This window comes from Astyanax mexicanus, chromosome 3 (genome assembly GCF_023375975.1).
Source record: "Astyanax mexicanus isolate ESR-SI-001 chromosome 3, AstMex3_surface, whole genome shotgun sequence".
NCBI lineage: Eukaryota > Metazoa > Chordata > Actinopteri > Characiformes > Acestrorhamphidae > Astyanax > Astyanax mexicanus.
Genome location: NC_064410.1, coordinates 64,615,825 through 64,638,435, shown reverse-complemented (window position 1 = coordinate 64,638,435; position 22,611 = coordinate 64,615,825). Strand labels below are relative to the sequence as shown.

The 22,611-nt window shown below is 36.3% G+C and overlaps 1 protein-coding gene across 10 annotated transcripts in view; it reads left to right on the top strand.

The window, feature by feature from the left end:
* Positions 1 to 19,440: 19,440 nt before the first annotated feature.
* The window catches only part of LOC103030631 (dedicator of cytokinesis protein 7-like), a 108,275-nt gene continuing 105,104 nt past the window's right edge, over positions 19,441 to 22,611 (top strand). For 7 of the 10 annotated variants that reach the window (XR_007438133.1, XR_007438136.1, XR_007438131.1 and 4 more), the window contains exon 1: positions 19,441 to 19,650. Coding sequence is in view for 4 of the 10 variants with exons in the window: in XM_049475630.1 (XP_049331587.1) it covers positions 19,601 to 19,650 (50 nt within the window). In the remaining 6 variants the exon portion in view is untranslated. The remainder of the gene's footprint in view (positions 19,651 to 22,611) is intronic. The other 3 variants (XM_049475632.1, XM_049475631.1, XM_049475629.1) reach the window with 1 other exon arrangement.

Here is a 22,611-nt window from a genome sequence, read left to right as displayed (position 1 = left end):
GAACAAGGAGAAAGCCTTAAATACACAAGTGCAGATATGACCTCTATTCACAGCTGTTCTTTCTACCTCCTCCCTCTTCTTCTCATCCATGTGCACAACACCTCAGCAACCACCCTGCCAAACCTACCCGTCTCCAACCCAAAACACTAAGAAACATGTGGAATGAACAAGGAGGAAACCTTAAATACACTGAGTGCAGAGATGCCGTCTATCCACAACTCTGTTTGCTGTACCTGCATCCCAATAGCATACATTTGTACAACACCTCAGCAGCCACCCTCCCAAACCCTCAAAGAAGAGTCTTCCCAACACAAACCATACAAACGAACATGGAGAATCAACAAGGAGAAAGCCTCAAATACCCAGAGCACAAGCACGGATACCCTCTATATACCACTCTGTTTGCATTGCCTCCTCCCTCTCCATCTCGTCTATTTGCACAACACCTCAGCAACCACCTTCCCAAACCTGCCAGTCCCCAACCCAAAACACAACAAGGAATGTGAACAATGAACAGGAAGAAAAAACCTTAAATACACAGAGTGCAGAGATGTTCTATATTCACAAATGTTCTTTCTACTTCTTCCCTCTTCATCACATCTATTTTAACAACACCTCAGCAACCACCTTCTCAAACCTGCCAGTCTTCCAACCCAATTAACAGGAAGAAAACCTTAAATACACTGAGCGCACTCAACGATGCCCCTATCTCGTTCTTTTGCACAACACCTCAGCAACCACCCTTCCAAACCTCCCAGTCTCCCAACCCAAAACACACACAAAAAAATGAACAGGAAGAAAACCTTAAATACACTGAGTGCACTCAAGGATGCCTCCATCTCATTCTTTTGCACAACACCTCGGAAACCACCCTTCGAAACCCACCAAATCCCCAACCCAAAACACACTAACTCAAAAAACAAGAAGAATGAACAGAAAGAAAACCTTAAATACACTGAGTGCACTCAAGGATGCCTCCATCTCATTCTTTTGCACAACACCTCGGTAACCACCCTCCGAAACCCACCAAATCTCCAACTCAAAACAAGATAAGGAACATGAAGTATGAACTGAAAGAAAACCTTGAATACACTGAGCGCACTCAAAGATGCCTCCATCTCGTCCTTTTGAACAACACCTCAGCAACCACCCTCCTAGATATGAAGTGTTCTGAGACCGGGCAGAGAAACACTGATTTCAGCTTTTAACCACCTGAAAAGTGAGGGAACCTTTTACTGTTTCAGTGCCGCCGTGCCAGAGCCCCGCCCCTTCACCATTACTGGATCTGCTTCTACAGAAACGTTCAGGGATATAAATACGGGTGAGATCACACTGGGAGAGTGAGGGATCGGATAAACGGAGAGAGAAAAAGAAAGAGAGAGAGAGAGAGAGAGACACGCCCCCTCCCCGGTACGGATTTGGGATTCAGGAATCGTAGATGCCGTTTTGTCTTCTACGCTTCTTTTCTCTTTTTTTTTATCTCATGTCCCGTTCCATCTCATCTTTCTCCTCCCTTCATCTCTCCATCCCTCCATCCATCCATCCATCCATCCTCTGTGCCGCTCTCTCTTTTTCTCCTCCCCCCGCCGCAGTAATCAGAGACTCGCAATCAATAGCACATTAGTCTGTCCGGAAACTCTCTCCAAATTAAATATGAATGACTGAGATTGCAGCTCTACCTGCTTCTCTCTCTCTTTTTCTTTCTCTCTCTCTCATCCCTCTCTCTCTCTCTCTCTCTCTCTCTGAGAGCAGGATAAAGCCCGGGGGATGGGAGCTCGGCTCAGTGCTGCACAGTAAATTCCCCTCTTATTGAAGAAACCATAAGGTTGGTATGGAAGCCCAGAAGCTCATTCACACAAAAATCTAATTTTTATATTCCGAAAGCCAAAAAGAGTCAAAATAATGGCCTCATTTCCTGGTTTAAACAGCAGCAGATCTTCTGAATATATCTACACTGATGGGCGCGGTGTTCTGGAAATGAGGTGTGTTCAGGTACATTTCTGGAGTTTTGCTTGTTTATCTTGGTAACAGAAAACACAGGAGCTCCACTGACTGAATACAACCCTGCCAATAGTCAACAGTCAGACGTTCATCGCTATCTTGGCAACTTTTACATCAACAATAAACAGAATAGTAAATAAAATAACATTGCTGTTCCCGTAAATGAGCTGCTGGAGCTCCTTCACAGCGTCAACCAGCAGCTCAGTTTCCTCTGCTGAGAAGAGTTTGTTGAACACGTCCAGGTAGCTGCACCGTTACAATAGCAATCCACCAAAGTCAGAGCTCACCTGATCTACTCTTAAAGGGAATGATGAGCAAATGGGAATGGTGACAAGCTGATTGGTTTATTATTTTACGTTACACCCAAAATTGTTATCAACCACACCCATGATTAATTAAGAGAATTTTGCACGTTTTGAGACCTGCAAGGTGTACTTTTCCCCGTCGTTACGATAGCAAAGACACACTGAAACACCCTAAAAATTAAACTGCACAGTGCACGGTTGACGGCTCATCTCAAAAGATTGATTTTGATGTTGATATTATTATATTTGGATATAAAGAAAAGAAAAACACGTCATGTAAAGATGTTCATGTTTCTGTACCTCATACTGTATCTCCAAAACAGCAGCTTTACAAGAGGCAATGAAAAAAATTAAGTCAGTGTAAAACAATTTTATTCCAAATCAATTTGGAGCATTTTGATTGGTCCATTCATCCTTAAATCAATATAACAGCAGGACTGTACTACTTTTATCTGTAGAGATGATTTCATTGCTGTTTAGATGCACAAAATGCTATATAATGTGTTGTTACCCACTAGCCACTAACAGTGCTAACCTGACGCATTGCTAACAATGACAATGCTAGCACAATGACAACCTGGAACAATGTTCATATTAACCTGGAATAATGTTAAAAATATTAACATGAGAATAATGAAAATATCTCAAACTAACCAGGAACAATGCTAATTCTGGAAAATGCTAACAATGCTAACCTGTCACGATAAAAATGGGACGTATTTTGTTTTTCGATTTGCCAAAAGATCACTTAAAATTATTATCAAACCAGTTACGGTAAACTTTAACGTCTTTAGCTATTTTAAATGTTGTTTGGGAATATTTTGATGTTTAGAAAATAAAAATCAGACTTTTTAAATCGAAATTCCAGTTGTCAAATTAAGTGCGACTTAATTCTCAACATAACTAAAATTTCTGAAGTAAATAAACTGCAGTGGAAATGTGTTTGTCCAGTACTGTAGATTATAGCGATGTATTATTATCATTATTATTATTATTATTATTATTATTATTATTATTAGGGATGCATTTTTTTTTTTACCATTTTTTCCTCAAATTAGTTTTTGTACCAATACTGATACCTACTTAGAATAAATTGATTTGCATAAAGTCTGGAACATTATGCAATAGTGTAGTTGTTACTGTAAAGTAGTGATGTGCAATAGTTCATTTATTTATTAATTTTGAGTTTAATTGTGACTTTACTGTTCCGAACAAGCATATCTAAAAGAAATGATGAAATCATGTTAAACTATGATAAAAATTGAGATTAGTTTTACTGTATGGACGCACGCTAATTTCTCCAGTCCCAGTGTCGTCATGAGGCATTAGCATTATTAGCATGATTAGCATGATTAGCGTGATTAGCATGATTAGCATCAGTTTAGCTGCTCTTTTCACACTGTGTAACGTTCTCTGCTGTGCACATTATTATTATCAATCATTTTTTTCATTACTTAAATATTATTGTAACTATAATGTCTTGTATTTACTTTTCTTTTTTATTAACATTTTTATTACCATTTGTTCTAACTACTTTTCTTAAATTACAATTAAATCATGTTTTATCCACGCTTTATTTTTAATCTATTATTTTTTTTCAATTTTTATTGTTACATGTATTTGTAATTTGATTTGTCTTTGTATTGTCTAGTATAAATAAACTTGTCTTGCTGTATTCTGGTTATACAGTGTGATTCAGGCTGTATACTGTATTTCTGTGGGTGTGGATCCGGTAGTTCTGGTTCTGAGGGTTTGGGTCCGCGGGGTCGCGGGCGGAAGGGAGTAATGCAGGGTTTGATTGAATCAGGACTCGTATTTCGTGCCTGGTGGGACGGGGTGGGCCGGGGTGGGACGGGGCGCAGGACGTGACAGATGGAGTGATATTGTTCCCCCTGTTTTCTCTCTTTTTTTGGGCTCCGGCGGGGGAGACCCGACAGATGCAGGGGGAGGATCAGCTCCTTCTGCCCATTGATTCGGGTGCTTGAAGCTCGGGGGGGCGGCGGCGGGGGGGCTGATGACTTCCTGTTGGTCAGAAGAATAAAAGAGACGGGGGGGAGGGGCTCCGAGAGAAATCTGCAATCACAGATACGGCAGGTGTGAAAGCAAAACAACAGAAATACAGAAAAAAAGCGTAGTTTTGTTTTCTCTTTCTTTTTTCTTAAACGTCGATTTTGTCTTTTTCTATTGCATGGCAATTTTCATATTATTACATTGTCTATTTAATGTCAAAAAACAAGACATTTTTTTAAATTTAATTACTAAAACAATGTTTTATATAAGAGTTTCTTTCATTTTACCAAATAAAATAAAAAACCTCTGGAATATAATCAAGAGGAAGATGGATGATCACAAGCCATCAAACCACCAAACTGAACTGCTTGAATTTTTACACCAGGAGTAAAGCAGCATAAAGTTATCCAAAAGCAGTGTGTAAGACTGGTGGAGGAGAACATGATGCCAAGATGCATGAAAAAAACTGTGATTAAAAACCAACCAGGATTATTCCACCAAATATTGATTATTTCTGAACTCTTAAAACTTTATGAATATGAACTTGTTTTCTTTGCATTATTTGAGGTCTGAAAGTTCTGCATCTTTTTTGTTATTTCAGTCATTTCTCATTTTCTGTAAATAAATGCTCTAAATGAGAATATTTTTATTTGTAATTTGGGAGAAATGTTGTCTGTAGTTTATAGAATAAAACAACAATGTTCATTTTACTCAAACATAAACCTATAAATAGCAAAATCAGAGAAACTGATTCAGAAACTATTTGTTTTTCAGAGTTGTTTATACTTTTCTCCATTAGTGCTGCATCACAGAAGTGTACTGACGCATACACTTTCATACCATGACAGAAAAACTGAAAAAAGCATGCATACATATACAAGTATGGATATTATATACATATAATACATATTTATAGGATAGCAACAGTATAAAGTTGTTATTTTGTTCTGTGATTTACATCCTCCTTACCCTAATCTTTAAAGTTTTGCACTCATTACTACTGGATCACTAGGAATAGTTACAATTCTGGAAAATTAAGACTCCACTTTAAAATGATTAATTTCTCTGTTTTACTTTTTATAGATATTAGTTTGGAAAGCTCTGGAATGTAATGCTAGATTCACATTACACAATTTTGTCCCAGTTTTTTAGTCGCCGGCAAAAAACTCTTTGCTCTGAGAGAAATCGGGGATCTCACCTGTCATGTCGTGTGAACTACTGAAAGATGCTCTCCGATCCGTCGCCAACTAATCACCAACTGTTTATTATATTTGGCATGTTTAACATCTGACTCAGTCGGCGACTGGGAGTCAGGAGCAGCAGCTTCATACAGCCAATGGGATCACAGAAATAACAGAGAGAACCACAGGTCCAAAACACATTAGAGCCAATAATGGAGAGTCTGAGCACTTTATGCACTTTATTCAGTAAAAGACTGTTAAACTCTATAAACGGGTTAAATTAAAAATAATAATTAACTAGCAGTTCTGAAAATGTCTTTAATTTTGGAAAGTATGTAGTATATAATAACGTATTTTACTAAAAAGAAGTGTAAAGAAAGTATGCCTGTATGTTTCAGTTTATCTACAGAAAACAGGTTTTTACACTGTAATGCAGTAGAACTACTGTTATTACTGTGAGCTAAATGGATGGGGCGAGCTGATCCTGAGCTGAGATACAGCTCTTTATCTGTTTAAAACGAATAAAAGTTATCTTTGCAGTGCTAAAACCTTTGATATAGTTCTGTGTCGAGGACATAAGTACATATTTCAGTATAAAACTCTGATTGTACTCAGTTTTGGCTTCATATGAACTGGTACTTTAAGTGCGTATTCTCCTCTGTAAAGGATGTCTAGGTCGGCATCACTAGTTCTCGTGTGTTTAGTTTTCTGGTGTGTTCTCGTGATAAACATGTTTCGTTTGTGAATAACCACTTATGAAACTGGCATAAGTAAGAAGTAGAAGTAAAGACTTTATAAGACTTTATTAGACTTTATAAATGCAGTGATTGAAGTTATTGATGTTTTTGTTGAGGTTTTACAGCGGGACAGCAGGTCCTGGTCCTGGTCCTGGTCCTGCAGGGCGAGATACAGTAACAGTAACAGTAGAAGATAGAGGATGAGTATTGATTTTGGATCAGGGATTGATTAACCAGATTTTAACACATTCAGGGGTCAATTAGCCCCGCCCCCGGCTCATCACCCACACAGCAAATTCCATTAAGTGACCGGCAGCTGTCCTGCGACAGATGCCTGCCCGGTCCTGCTCCTTTTCCCCCTGCTCCCTGGGGGCGCGAGAGGGGGTGTCCTGGTGGGGGGAGGGGCTCTGCAGTCACTGCTGTCTCGTCTGATGATGCTCTCAGAGCTCAGCCATGAAATGAGCATCTGCCTTCCTCTCGCCCTCTTCGTCCCCCTCGTCCCCCTATCGTCCCCCTATCGTCCCCCCGTCCTCCTCGTCTTCATCCTGGTCCTTCAGCTTCAGCAGGTCTGCAGTAAGTGGAGAGCTGGATGATGATTGGCTGAAGCAGGTCGTGATTTATGTTGGAAGTGTGCTTCACAGCACGTGTTGATTGGACGCTCAGATGGTCGGATGGTCAGAATGGATGAATAAAACTGAACGACCTGAAGGACAAGAGTTTCCACTCGTTTATCCATTTTATCTGTTGGGCTTGACTGCGTTTTAGTACGACTCCTTAATCATCTATTTGATATGTCTCAAAACTTACATATCAGAAAAAGACTCAGAGCACTTCAGTTTCTGAATCAGTTTCTCTGGTTTTGCTATTTATAGGTTTATGTTTGAGTAAAATGAACATTGTTGTTTTATTCTATAAACTACAGACAACATTTCTCCCAAATTCCAAATAAAAATATTCTCATTTAGAGCATTTATTTACAGAAAATGAGAAATGACTGAAATAACAAAAAAGATGCAGAGCTTTCAGACCTCAAATAATGCAAAGAAAACAAGTTCATATTCATAAAGTTTTAAGAGTTCAGAAATAATCAATATTTGGTGGAATAATCCTGGTTTTTAATCACAGTTTTAATTTCATGCATCTTGGCATCATGTTCTCCTCCACCAGTCTTACACACTGCTTTTGGATAACTTTATGCTGCTTTACTCCTGGTGCAAAAATTCAAGCAGTTCAGTTTGGTGGTTTGATGGTTTGTGATCATCCATCTTCCTCTTGATTATATTCCAGAGGTTTTAATTTGGTTAAATTGAAAAGAAACAAAATACATAATTTTTAAGTGCGCTCTTATTTTTTTCCAGAACTGTATACTTTGATCTTTAATTCATTGCGAATAATAGAATCCAAGATATTATTGAAATGTTAAAAAATAAAAAAGTAAGAGATAGAATCAGCCTAACTAAAGGAAAATAGCCAGAAGGTAACATAGACATGATTCTGGTTCCTTTTTAATAGATTGATATTAAACAGCAGCTGTTTTATTTCTTCATCTTTAATCATCAATTTAATGTGTTTATCAAAACTTACATATCAGAAACAAATCAAAAAGTGTATTGATTCTTACATATACTTTGATTTTTATTTATTGCAGACAGTAAAATGCAAGATATTTCTTGTTTCTTGTTTATTTCCACAATTTTAATCAACAGGTGCGAAAGTGAGAGAAAATGTTTGAAATGTGTAAAAATAAGAAAGTAAAGAAATGGAATTAGTTCTGATTGAGTTTATGAAGAAGAGAGAATGTGATCAGATTATTAGAGAGTGGTTAACTAATGGAAAAGAGCCAGAAGGGAACATAGACATGATTCTATGGGATCTTGAGTTTTTACCATAGAGACTTTCTTATTTCTGACAGAAATCTTATGTACTTTTGTTCTTCAGGTCCAGAAGCTGCGTCCACTTCTCCACTGGACTCTGAGATTCTGAGGAATCTGAGATAAAGCACCATCACCCACTGAAAACACAGAGTATTGTGATCAGACCAATCAGCATTACTGATCTTCTTTAGAAGAATCGGACCACCCAGAGTGCTCTCGGCCACAAGTCCAAAAGCCAGGCTTTGTTATGGTAAGAGGGCGGGTCAATACACAATCTGGAACCGAGCATTGTTCTTCAGATTAGCTCACGAGATCTCTGCTTTCTTCAGGAAGAAAAAGTCAAATTTTAAAAAATCTGATTTATTAGTATTTATTATCACTGTTTACAACTGATCAGCTTTAATTGAATCAGTCATAAAATTAAGTATAACCATTATATAAAACATAGTAAATAATAGTACATTTAATTCTTATTATAAAACTCTGGAGCAGGTAGCAGCAGCTGGGCAGTGGGCAGCTGGTCTAAAGTGGATAACTGGAGCCCCATTGATCCAAACTTCCATTCTTCCAGTGTCAGTCTGGACATGTGGGCAATCTCTCAATGACTCAATCTAAAAAAATATATATATAATAATAAAAAAATATATAGAATTAGTTCTGACTGGATTTAGTATAGAGTATAGAATATAGAGCAGATTTGAGTATAATAGAAGCCTAACTATAGAAAAAGAGCCAGAAGGTAGCATAGACACGATTCTTCTTCATCTTTACTTTACAATAACATTACAATGGCCACATAAATGTTTTCAACAATTTTTATGACATTATTATATGTTTAACAATATAAAATAATATATATGAATTATTTGTTGCCACTAGTTAAAACAATATTAAACATTTTGTGTGTATTTATTTTAATGCTTAGAAATGTTGTAAATAGTAATAAAATGATTAATGTAATGATTAGTGATGATAAGTCTTAACTAGTGTCACTTAATAATTAGTTGAGTCTTTCTGTTGTAAGTACTGTTAATTCATGTACCCTTATTGTATTGTTTAATTTCTTATCAATTAAAACAAGTTTTATTATCATTATTATTATAGTATGTATATATATATATATTTTTTTTTATTCTTATTTTTAATTTTGTCTATTTTTCCTTTCATTCACTGTTATTTTAAAATGGTTAATTGTAAAGTGATTACTATTTTCTCTGTGATGTCAATCTCTGTATTCGTAAATGCTCAACAGTTTAAAAATCTTTATTTAATTAACATCAACTTATCACTTATCGTACCAGCAGACAAGCCAACAGTGTACATTATGACTTTTTATGATAAGCATTGCATAATGTTGCCCTCAGGCAACAAACTAAATTTTTGGTTATTACACCTTTCCATTCTACACCATACCTTATTTATTTACTAATTTACTCTATTATAATGTCCAATACAATGAGACTTACAAGTGGGTCATAAATAAAAAAATATACATGTGCAAGAATATGTAAAATACAGGTGTTGGAGAATGAAACTGAAACACCTGTCATCATTTTATTGCGGGATTTTAGGTTTCATGGCTAAATTGGAGCAGCCTGGTGTTCAATCTTCATTAATTGCACATTGCACCAGTAAGAGCAGAGTGTGAAGGATCAATTAGCAGGGTAAGAGCACAGTTCTGCTCTAAATATTACAATGCACACAACATTATGGGAGACATGCCAGAGTTCAAAAGAGGACAAATTGTTGGTGCACGTCTTGCTGGAGCATCTGTGACCAAGACAGCAAGTCTTTGTGATGCATCAAGAGCCACGGTATCCAGGGTAATGTCAGCACACCACCAAGAAGCACCAACCACATCCAACAGGATTAACTGTGGACGCTGTAAGAGGAAGCTGTCTGAAAGGGATGTTCGGGTGCTAACCCGGATTGTATCCAGAAAACATAAAACCACGGCTGATCAAATCACGCAGAATTCAATGTGCACCTCAACACTCCTGTTTCCACCAGAACTGTCCGTCACCACAATCAATTATTGTGCTCTAAAACCAGGAGTTTCACTTTCATTCTCCAACACCTGTAGATTTTTGTCGTAAGTAGAAAGGCTGTTCTTTTATTGGTTGTGAAAGTCGTGTTTTTGATCTTCTTCAATTAATCACAGTGTTTAATAAAGTCTTAATTAGTGTTAATTAATAATTAGTTGATACATTAATTACAGAACCATTTAACAATGTTTATTACTGTTGTGAGCGCTGCTAATTCTAAACATTATTCTAAAGTGTTGCAAAATAAATACATTAATTATCACTTTGTCATCTACAGATCTGTAAAAAATAAGATTTCACTTTAAAAATGATGATTTTCTTTGATTTTACCAAATTAAAAACCTCTGGAATATAATCAAGAGGAAGATGGATGATCACAAACCATCAAACCACCAAACTGAACTGCTTGAATTTTTACACCAGGAGTAAAGCAGCATAAAGTTATCCAAAAGCAGTGTGTAAGACTGGTGGAGGAGAACATGATGCCAAGATGCATGAAAAAAACTGTGATTAACAAAACTCTTAAATCTTGTGTTCTGAAAGCTCTGCATCTTTTTAGTTATTTCAGTCATTTCTCATTTTCTGTAAATAAATGCTCTAAATGAGAATATTTTTATTTGGAATTTGGGAGAAATGTTGTCTGTAGTTTATAGAATAAAACAACAATGTTCATTTTACTCATTCATTTGAGTTTACTCAAATGAAATGACCATTTTTCAGTTCCTAATCCTTTTCTTTCAGTAAGTGTTGTGTGGTTTGCTGGTGTTGAGTTTTGTCGTTTGACGGCGTGGCTGTAAGTCACGTCCACAAGTGCCTTTGTGTTGCGTTTCGGTCGACGTCTTGCTTTCTTCTTTTATTTGGGGTCTGATCTGATCTGATCTGATCTGGTCTGATGGCTGTAATTGAGTTATTTCTGTCGGTGTCAGACTTCACGTTTATAGATTTATGCGAGAGTACGATATTTTTTTTGCGTGTTTTTTTTTCTTTCTTTGTGGTAAGTAGAAAGGCTTTTCTCTTTTGTGGAGCGAGGGCCTCGGCGGCACGCGAGCGGCTGGGGATGGGAGGGTCGGTGATGGGGGTTGGTCTGGAGAGGAGGGATGGATGGAGGGAAAGTGGAATGGATGGATGGACTGACGGGCGTATGGATGGGCGGGGGGGAAGAGGGAGGATGGGTGGACGTGGTCGCGTGGCGAGAGAGCAGGTGGATGACGGGCAGCTGAGGAGTGGAGAGACTGATGGAGGGATGGAGGGAGGGGGGGCTACATCCATTTGGGAGGAGAGTAAAGAGAGGACTCTTGGGGGTTCAAAGGGACCCTGGAATAAAATAAAGGCGAAGGAGAAAAAGGCAGTCCCATCTGGAGGGGAGTGATGTGAAGGTGGGGGCGCTGGGTGAAGGTGGGGGCGGGGGTGTGAAAGGGATCTGGAGGGTGGTGTCTGACACTCTCGCTTTTGTTCTGTGGTGATGCAGCAGGCTGGGATGGGCTGGGCGGATGGATGGATGGAGGGAAGGATGGGGGAGGGGCGGAGGAACAATAGCGCTGCCGCTCGAGGAAACCGAAGGCTCTGCTTTTTGCTTTGGGCTTTGCTTTCGTAGGAGAAGAGAGAGGCAGGATGTGATGTAGGCTAGTGATGTATGCTATCTGCAGCGTGCAGCCAGCCAGCTCCATTAGGCTAACGCGGGGTTAATGTGCTCCTGACATGCTGCTGTAAGCGGAATTGAAGATACAGCTATGAAGGCTAAGGAGGGGGAAGATCTGAAGGGTGGTTTCAAAACGTTTGGCGACAAATAATCTCTACATTGCGCTAACGGCTACGGCTATAGCATTCTGCTATAGTATACTACAGGTCTATATATCTACTGTATATAAACGCCTGTAGCCGCATTGCGGATAAATCCCCCAACCATAGAAATAGTACGTAATAAACATCAGCTGCAGTAAGAATCCATCACATCCCGACACCAACATCCCTCAAAATCACAATCTCAGATAATAACAGCTCCTATTACCGCCAACACGGACGTGCCTGCGAATACCAATAGGTCGTCAACGTATAATGCGGCACCGTACAGCAGAACACGCGGGAAGCTAGGAATCTGTTAAACATGGGGGTGTAAGCTTTTAACCCTTAGAACCCTACGGACACACAAGTTCCTTGTTTTATTCTTCCATATTAGTTATAACTAAAACTATTTATTTGCACAAAACACCCAATCAGCTGCATTTACTGTACATTCACTCTCAGGTCACTTTCAAATAAAACGCATGATGTCATCGTGACGTCATAATGAAAAAGTGTTTAAAAAAAGTGGTAAAAAAACATGCAATTTGCTTTTTCACCCAAACCAATATTACAGTATTTATATGATGCAAACTATCTTATATATATTGTTTTTTTATTTTACTTGCACATTTTTACTAAGTAGTTATTTTGGACTAAACACTTTTCATTTGTTTAGACTAAAAAGTAAACATTTTTGTATATAGGTTTCTTTGTGTCCTAAATAAAAGTTTTTTCTCATTATTTTCTCATAATATCTGTTGTCATTATAAACAGCTGTATCTAGTATGACCCTACATGTATTCTAGAAAAAAAAAAATAATAAATCTGCCTCATCAATATTCTTATGCTTTCAACTTATAAATACTTTATTCTTACCATTTTTGAAAATATATCTTAGGTGTGAATATATTTAAAGTCTATACATTCAATAGTCAAGTACAATGTAAAATAAGTTTAAAGGTAAAACAACTTTGGATAGGGATAAAAGGAGGACAAAGGGGAATAATAGGATAGAGGAGTGAAGGAGGGGAAGAAGGAAATGAGGTTAGAAGTAGTTAGTGTGTTAGAGGTGTTAGGAGAGTAAGTGCTCTTTGAAGAGCTCTGTCTTCAGGAGTTTATTAAAGATAGTGAGAGATTCTCCTGATCTGGTAGTAGAAGGTAGTTAGTTAGAGGTGTTAGGAGAGTAAGTGCTCTTTGTAGAGCTCTGTCTTCAGGAGTTTATTAAAGATAGTGAGAGATTCTCCTGATCTGGTAGTAGAAGGTAGTTTGTTCCACCATTGGGGAACTCTGTATGAGAACAGTCTGGATTGCTTTGTGTGAATGTTTGTTTGGTAAAGCGAGGCGACGTTCATTGGAGGAGCGCAGCGGCCGGGAGGTAGCGTAAGCCTTCAGGAGTGAGTGCAGGTAGGAAGGAGCTGTTCTGTCATCACCTTGTAGGCGATTGTAAGAGCTTTGAATTTTGATGCATCAACTGGTAGCCAATGGAGCTCAATGAGCAGCGGGGTGACATGTGCCCGTTTTGGCTGGTTGAAGACCAGACGTGCTGCTGATAATAACAAACAAACAAACCGGGAGTAAATAAACAAAGAAACAAACGAGGGACTGAATAAATACAAAACTAAACAAGGCAAGGATATATATACAGGGAAATAACAAGGAACTAAACACTAAGCAGGGAACTGGGGAAACGAGGAAGAAACAAGAAACTAGAAAACTAAACAAGAAATAAACACGGAGCAAGAACTAGGGCTAAGAAACGCAGAGAAACACAGAGAGACAAAACAACAGAGGAAGGTGCAAAGACCGTCCGAGACAAAGTGGCAGAGGAGGGCTATTATACTAACATAAAACACACTAGAAGAGGAAACACCTGGGGAAGGGGCGGAGCTACAAATGAGACACGTGGTGGAAAGGTACTGAGACGGGAGACACAGGGGAGCACAGGTCACGTGGGGAAGACACACAGAGACACGAGACGAGGCCAAGACAATTAAATTAATAATCATTAGTCATTATACAGCCATATAGGTCTAATGTTGCCAAATGTTCTGATATAATCGTGGCAGTGCATAGTAAAAAATAATAAAAGTAATGTAAAAATAATGTAATGATGGTTAATGATAAAAAATAGGAAAGTAGTCTGAGGCAGCTGGCATAAATGTTAATAAAGTTAAATTTATGTATATTCTCTACAAAGAAAATGTATTGCACTTTTATTACAGTTTAGTACATTATTCAGCATACCAAAATACTCTGTGAAGTATTTAGGTGAAACAAGTATTTAGTATTTAGGTTTTTAAGGCTGTTTACTCTCATCCTGTACAACAGAGGAAACTCTCTCTCTTCCTTTCCTGGGGCAGTCCTGATGAGTGTCAGTTCCATCATTATAATGTTTTTAATGGTCTTTGTTGGGACTGCACTTGAGGATACTTTTAAAGTTCTTGAAATTCTTATTTTTAAAGTATTTTTTTTATTTAGTTGAGTAGTTGTTTCTTCTCATAATCTGGATTAGAACATTACTGAAATATTCACTATTCACTGTATACCTGTAACTCTACCTCTTCACTACTTTACTTTAACTGATGCTCTCAAACACATTAAGAGGTTGCACATAATAATAGTTTAAAATGTAATGTGCAGCTGTGGACTAGTCATAGGAGCAAACATTTGTTTTTGTAATTGGCTTTTTGGATCCAATTCTACTTTTCCCCAGCAGTACAGCTCTCTAAACCTTTTCTATAGAGATAAAAGATACAATCTTCCAATCACTTTTATTCCATGTTTAAAAATTATCCACTGTGAGAAAGAGGGTACAGCTCATTTACGGGAACAGCAATGTTATTTTATTTACTATTCTGTTTATTGTTGATGTAAAAGTTGGGTTTGTGCTGCTGTGTGTTCATGTGTGTGTAATAAGTGGGGGTGTACGCTCGGCTCGGCACGGCGCCTGTGTTACCGAGATAGCGATGAACGTCTGACTGTTGGCGTCTGTCTAGGTTGTATTCAGTCAGTGGAGCTCCTGTGTTTTCTGTTACCAAGATAAACAAGATAAAACTCCAGAAATGTACCTGAACACACCTCATTTCCAGAACACCACGCCCATCAGTGTAGATATATTCAGAAGATCTGCTGCTGTTTAAACCAGACAGGAGGAAGGAGTGAAAATAGACTGTTGGTTGGGTGAAAGATAGCAATGAGCATCTCCACATGCCTAGCACAGGGTGCATTGTTTCAGTGTCTTACCTGTTTCAACATTTAATAAACTAGATTACATTTTATTTATTCCAGATTCTACACATTTGAATTATCTGTTTTTTCCAGGGTTTAGTAAAGACAACGTTCTATAAATACCTCAAACACCCATCTACAGCTGAAAATCTTCTTCAGACTGAAGCAGAAATAGCACAGCTTAAACTTAACCTAATCACTTCCTTTATTTTGTGTGTTATTTTTTCTATTTTTGATACATAAACAAAGATATTTAATTTGGTCTTTTGATCAAAATATATATGTATATATATGTGCAATACTATGTACAATAATTTCTAAAAGACTAATTAAAACACAAATCGGACTATATGCAATAATTTTTAAACAGAGTGCATTAATACAATAATATTGTGCAATACCTCTTCTGCTGGACTCTTTAGATACTTGTATATTGTATTTTATTTATTTATTTATTTATTTCTAAATAAATATCTATCTATCTATCTATCTATAATAAAAATCATTGCTTCTAAATTTTTTACATAAAAAAATTAGCATTTGTTGCTGTTGTCATTCAGCGTTAAACAACAAAAAAGGGGCAAAAATTGCAACTTTACTAGTTGTGTTAGGGTTCGCTATTAAGCTATTAAATATATAATTACTATAATGAGCTTTGAACCAACAATGCTGAAGGCTAATTTGGCCAATTTGGCTAAAGGTACATAGAGATATTTGTAGGTGATAGTGGGGACGTGGCGATCCCCACAATGCAGGTTAACAGTCGGGTCATTTTTGTCCTCATAATGTCGTAATACAAGAACATTCCTTTGGGAGAGTGCAGATGGACTACAGTAGTACGGAGTGGGCACCTGCATCAGTGTGGCAGCATCAGTGGCAGCGGCAGTGGCAGTGGCAGCAGCAGTGGCAGCAGCAGCTCTCCGTGGTGCTGAATTATTGGGCCAGGCTGTGGGCTGGGCTGTGTGGTCGTACTCCAGTGAGAGCAGGAGGGTGGGGGATGGTGCCACGGGTGCCACCTACAGCAGGGTGGCACAGAGAGCGAGCATGGCTGCTTAACCACCAGCTCATCACACACTCGCCTCGCCAACAAGGTCAATAATACCCCCTGCTTCACTACACCATATAAACACCAGCGTCCCCAAATTACAATGAACAGATTTTACATTATAAAACACAGATTTTAATACAGAATAATAATTAAAAATAAAATTCTGTTATTTTTACCTATTTTACATCTCCCATCCCCCAAACAATAGAGGAATAAAATAAACCTGCATTATACCTGCATTTTAAGACATTATTAGGACATTGTAAGGACGTTAGGCCACGCCCTCCTGCCTGTATCAGGTAATGTGTGTGTTTGATGTAGTAACAGTGCAGTATAAATCACAGTGTTTATCACAGGAATCTCACAGCTCTGCTCTGAAATCTTGACAATAGAAGGGATGTTTGGCTGAATCAGGACTGGACACCGCCTTTTCACAGCCCGGCACACACTGCTGGTGTACAGCGCCACCTGGTGGCCACAAGGTACAACTACTAACAAAAAAAGTGTAATGTACTGAATACTAAACTGCATAAAATAGGTAAAATATACAATAAATGAAAAATGTTTTTAGAAAATAAAATTAAGAGAATGTTTTCTGTATAATAGGGGTGTGCTATAATGTATTGTATGCAACAATCATCATCATTTTTAAACTTTTTTAAAAGCATCATATTGTAATAATAGTGATATTCTGTTTAGAAATTAGTTTATTGTTTACTGTAAAGATTTAAAGGTAAGGTTACAATTTAGATGCTACAATTATTAATTTTGTTGCATAATTATTATAATTTTATTAAAATCAGTCTTGGTAGGTAAGACAATTAAGATTAAATAAATAAGCCCTAAAAACCTTAACATTTCATTTACCTCCTTATAATCAGGAGTAGTTTTTATTCTTTTTAAATAAGTAAATTTTACTTTAACTGAGTTGTAGAGAGAGTTTCAATGGTGGAAATAAGCACTAGTGTAGCTCCATATTCCACACTCAAAAACCTGGAAAGAGGAACATGTGAGTGAGAGAGTGAGAGAAAGCATACATTTCAGTATAAATAAGAAATAAGTAATATACCTTATCTAATAATATAACTCTTCAGAAATGGTGCTGTGTTTATATAACTAAATAAAATCGTTAATACGTTATCAACATAGACAGTACATTATTAAAAATACACAAAAACTTTACCACTGTTACCAAATTTACCCAACTGCCAAAAGTGTAGGAAAACAAAAGGCAGAGAGCTCCCCTGGTGGCCAATCACAGTGCTGCATTCTGCCGATATATATATATAAAGGAAAGCAGCAGCTGCAGACTATATACAGTTTCTCTGATTTTGCTATTTATAGGTTTATGTTTGAGTAAAATGAACATTGTTGTTTTATTCTATAAACTACAGACAACATTTCTCCCAAATTACAAATAAAAATATTTTCATTTAGAGCATTTATTTACAGAAAATGAGAAATGACTGAAATAACAAAAAAGATGCAGAACTTTCAGACCTCAAATAATGCAAAGAAAACAAGTTCATATTCATAAAGTTTTAAGAGTTCAGAAATAATCAATATTTGGTGGAATAATCCTGATGGTTTTTAATCACAGTTTTTTTCATGCATCTTGGCATCATGTTCTCCTCCACCAGTCTTACACACTGCTTTTGGATAACTTTATGCTGCTTTACTCCTGGTGTAAAAATTCAAGCAGTTCAGTTTGATTGATAGATACTTTATTTATCCCGAAGGAAATTTAGGAGAAATTTAGTAGTAGTAATAATAATAATAATAATAATAATAATAATAATAATAATAATAATAATAATAATAACAGCAGCAATAATGACAATATGATCATAATAATTCTAATCCTTAATCTAAAACTAACCTAAGCTCTACTAACAACAAAATACATGGTATAATAATCATTTATTTTATTAATTTTATTTTCTGTCTTTTACCTTTTATTTATTTTATTTATTTTGTCCTTTTATTCATTTTATTTCCTGTTTTATCTTTTTATTTAATTTCTACTGTATACTTTTTCACAACCTAAGTGTTATTTTAAGCTACTTACATTTTTGTCTTCTATTATTAGTCTTTATTTGACTGCTTAAAATTTTAGCCTGTCCACTTATCATTTTATTCTGAATTATTTTAGTTCTTTAATTCTTAATTAAATCTTAACTGTTTGCTTGTTTTTCTATTTAATTTGTATTGTTCTGTTTACAAAGTTCCTTATTTTGGCTTAACCTGAATAAATACTTGATTTTAATTTAAATTTCATTGTTTCTGTCCCCTTAATGCTCGACTGCATTGAAAATGAGAAATGTCTCAACTTAAGAAATTATCCAACATGTTTTAATAGTTTCTTTGTTAATTCATCAATATGGCTCCTGAGGTTTAGGAACTCATCCATGTGGACTCCCAGAAATCTGGTGGAAAGTCTTTTTAAAATTTAAGGATAATTTATTATATAGGATATTATTGAAGTAATTTATATTTTTGTAAATAAAAATAAATTTGTATCGTCTGTGAATAATATATATATAAATATATTATTTATGCACCTGCCTAATTTAAATAATTATTGCACACTTTATGTAAATCCTATAAACTTCATTTCACTTCTCAAATATCACTGTGTTTATTTTCTATATGATATATTTAACTGCAATTACTGATCCGAAGAAACAGTTATTTATTAAGAAAAATGTTGAACATTATCAAGGGTGCTTAAACCTTTTCATACCACTGTAAGTATTACCTGTATATTAAGCCCACACTTTAACAACACTTTTAAATAAAACTGCCATTAACTTGGGAAGCTAAATCAGTAAAAAGTAATTCCTTTGATGAAATAAGTCAAAACAATGGGAAAATTGTCATTTTTATTATTATTTTTTAAATTTACTATCACATTCAGTATTTAGAATAGGGATGTCCACACTAAGGCTGTAGATGCGCTCTCTGACACACGGGGGCGCTATACTGGGAATTTAAACTGGGATTTAGGCAGTGGTGACTAATCCTAATCCAGATTGTTATAATCCGTTCCTAGATTTTGCTCCAACCGCCCGGTCAGCGCTGGCGGCGTTAGGCTCAGCTAGGCTGCGCTGGAGCTGCCCTGGCGGTCGGAGCGAAATCCCGGAGTGGATTTTTACTTGCAGCACATTTTTGGACCTTTTCTATCATCTCTGGAACTTTGGATCCAGGCCGTGCTGGTTCCCAACTAACCGCTAGGAGGAAGCAGCAGCCGCGGGCTGAGACAGCACTGTTGCGCTGCCCGGACACAAGGAAGCGATGTCCAAAGTAGCGCCCAACCAATAATAACACAGCCCAACTTCGAGAGCGCGGTTCCCGGGGCGGTTCTGGAGCGGTTCGGCGGCTCGGACGGGATGGCGGGTCTGGCGAACGAGCGGAGAGCGTTCGCCCATAAGATAAACAGGTGGGTTCGGGCTGGTACCGGTTCTGTTTGCTGGTTTCTGGGTGAATGAAAGCTGTGGGGTCGGGCTGAGAGTTCAAATGAAGCACCGGATCGGATCATACCCGAGCCCAGGTCCGGTTTATAGGCAGGGTGTTGTGTCGATTTGTGCTACCTATCGATATGAACTACCTTGCAGCTCTGCGCATGCGTGTGTGATAAATTTTAATAGTGTTATAGCTAACTATGCTACAGCTAATTTAGCGTTAGGTTAACTGTGGTGGCACGTTTTGAAAAGGTAGCAGAAAGCGGCAGAACACCGGGTCTGCGCTTTTGTTTAACCCGTAGAAAAGGCGCCTGAGTCGGATATGAGACACCGACAGCCCTCGGTATATATCCAAAAACACTAAATTATTAATATAAATCCAATTTTATCTGCATTATCAGACAGAAATTGGATTCCTTCTATTGTAATTTTATTATAGATGTTTGCAGTGTTTGTGCTAAAATAGCTAATTTAGCTAATAATTTTAACTAATTTATATTCGCAAACTGAGGTAAACTAGCCGCGCTAGTTTGTTAGTTAGCTAGTTCATGCTAGCTGCGTTAGCTTAGCAATTTACCTCAGAATCTCTCTTTCTGTTAATAAAAGCCAATAACGTTATTTATTCGTTAGTTTTTCGTTTATTTCACATAATTTATTCTGTTTTAATTAGTTAAATGTCTCAAAATAAGTTAAATTAGTTGGCTAGATCAGTTTAACTTGTTTATTTAGCAGGTTGCACTAACACTTCAGTTCAGTTTCATTCACTCTTTACTAAAACTGTGGTAATTTTGACAAAATAAGAAATAAAATCTTGAGGTAATGAGTGAATATTTTTGGGCCCTGAATCAAAACCACCAGAAAATACCTCACTAATTTTTAACAAATATGTCAAAATCGTAAAATAAAGTCTAGTCATTAATTTGAGATATCAAGTCAAAGTTATTATTTTACTTAAATAAGTGAAAACAATAGAAAAATGTGATTATTTTGACAAATCATGACAAAGAAAGAAAAAAAGTAAAGTAATAACAATAATAATGCTAATGTAGTGCTAGCCAATTCATCTATTATTTTAACTTTATACTCGTTTATCTTCCCAAACTGAGGTAAAATAGTTAACATAGCTAGTTAACCTAAATAAGCTAGCTCGCAATTTACATTAGAATCACTCTTTCTGTTAATAAAAGCCAATAATGTTTTTTATTCATTAATTAATCGTTTATATCAGGTAATTTATTCTGTTTTAGTTAACGTTAGTTGAATGTCTTGACAATACTTGGCTAGCTCAGTTTAACCTGTTCAATTACTCATCAATTCAGTTCAGTTTCACTCTTTACTTAAACTGTGGTAATTTTGAGTGATTATTTTAGGACACTGAATTAAAACCACCAGAAACTACCCCAGTATTTTCAGCAAATGTCAAAATCGTAAAAAAAAAAAAAAGTCATAATCTAGTCACTTATTGGGACACTAAATCTAATTCATTATTTTGATTAAATAAGTCAAAACTATAGGGCAAACAAGAAAGAAATGTATAATTGTGATAAAGCTAGTTAATTTAAATTTAAATTCTTGGTTAGCTAACCTAGTTTAGTTATCCTCGCAAACTGACATAAAATAGTTAAGCTAACCTTTACCTTTAACACTTTACCTCAGAATTCTGCTTTTTTATATTTTTAGTGTAATATTTTGAAAATGTAACTCAATATAATCTTAACAATCTTATTATAATCTTATTAAACCAAAACTAACTAACCTAGCTAACCTAACTCAACTAACTAGCTACATAATGTACCTCAGAATCTCTTACTGTTATTAGAAGTCAGTAAAGTTATGGATTTGTTATTTATTATTAGTTTATTTCACATAATTCATTCTGTTTTAGTTTAATGTCTTGAAATTAAAACCACCAGATAATCCCTCATTATTTTGACAAAACAAAAAAATATATATTTTTGACAGAACAGGTCAAAGTCTAAAAAAAAACAAGTAATTAAATTTAAAATATCAAACCTCAAAAAAAAAAAAATTCCTTTGACAAAATGTGTGAAAACTACCAGAAAATAAGTCTGTTTAAACCCCTTAGCTAATATTTTAATAAATGGGTGAAATATTGAAAAGGAAGAAATGAATAGTCCAAATTATAGGTAATTATGGTCATTATTGGATTAAATTGTTGAGGATAAAAAAAATGTTTCTTTCATGGAACAGGTTGAAAGCAACTAAAATTTATATATTTTGGCATAATAGGTAGAAATTGTATTTGAATGCATAATTCTTTAGTTCTGTAAATTTAGATAAACCGGAGATGATCTAATTTAACGAGTCATTGCCTAATTTTGGCATCATTGAAGAAAACGCCCATTGTGCATGTTGCAGCACTTCACTTTAGGTCAGGTTTCAGGTTTCTGTTAAGCGAGTTTAGGACATTAATAGACGCTCTTTTACTTTCATTGGTAATGGAGAAGGAGGAAATAGCTGTAAGTTCTACTTCTGCTGAATCTGACCTCTTATTTTACTGAGTTTAGTTGTTCTCCCACTGCAGTGGTTGTGTTTACATGCACTTCATAAACCCGATTACTGCAGAACATGGAAGTGATTATTTTAGGACACTGAATTAAAAACACCAGAAACTACCCCAGTATTTTCAGCAAATGTCAAAATCGTAAAAAAAAAAAAAAGTCATAATCTAGTCACTTATTGGGACACTAAATCTAATTCATTATTTTGATTAAATAAGTCAAAACTATAGGGCAAACAAGAAAGAAATGTATAATTGTGATAAAGCTAGTTAATTTAAATTTAAATTCTTGGTTAGCTAACCTAGTTTAGTTATCCTCGCAAGTTTAGTTGTTCTCCCACTGCAGTGATTGTGTTTACATGCACTTCATAAACCCGATTACTGCAGAACATGGAAGTTTGTCAGTAATTTGATAAAT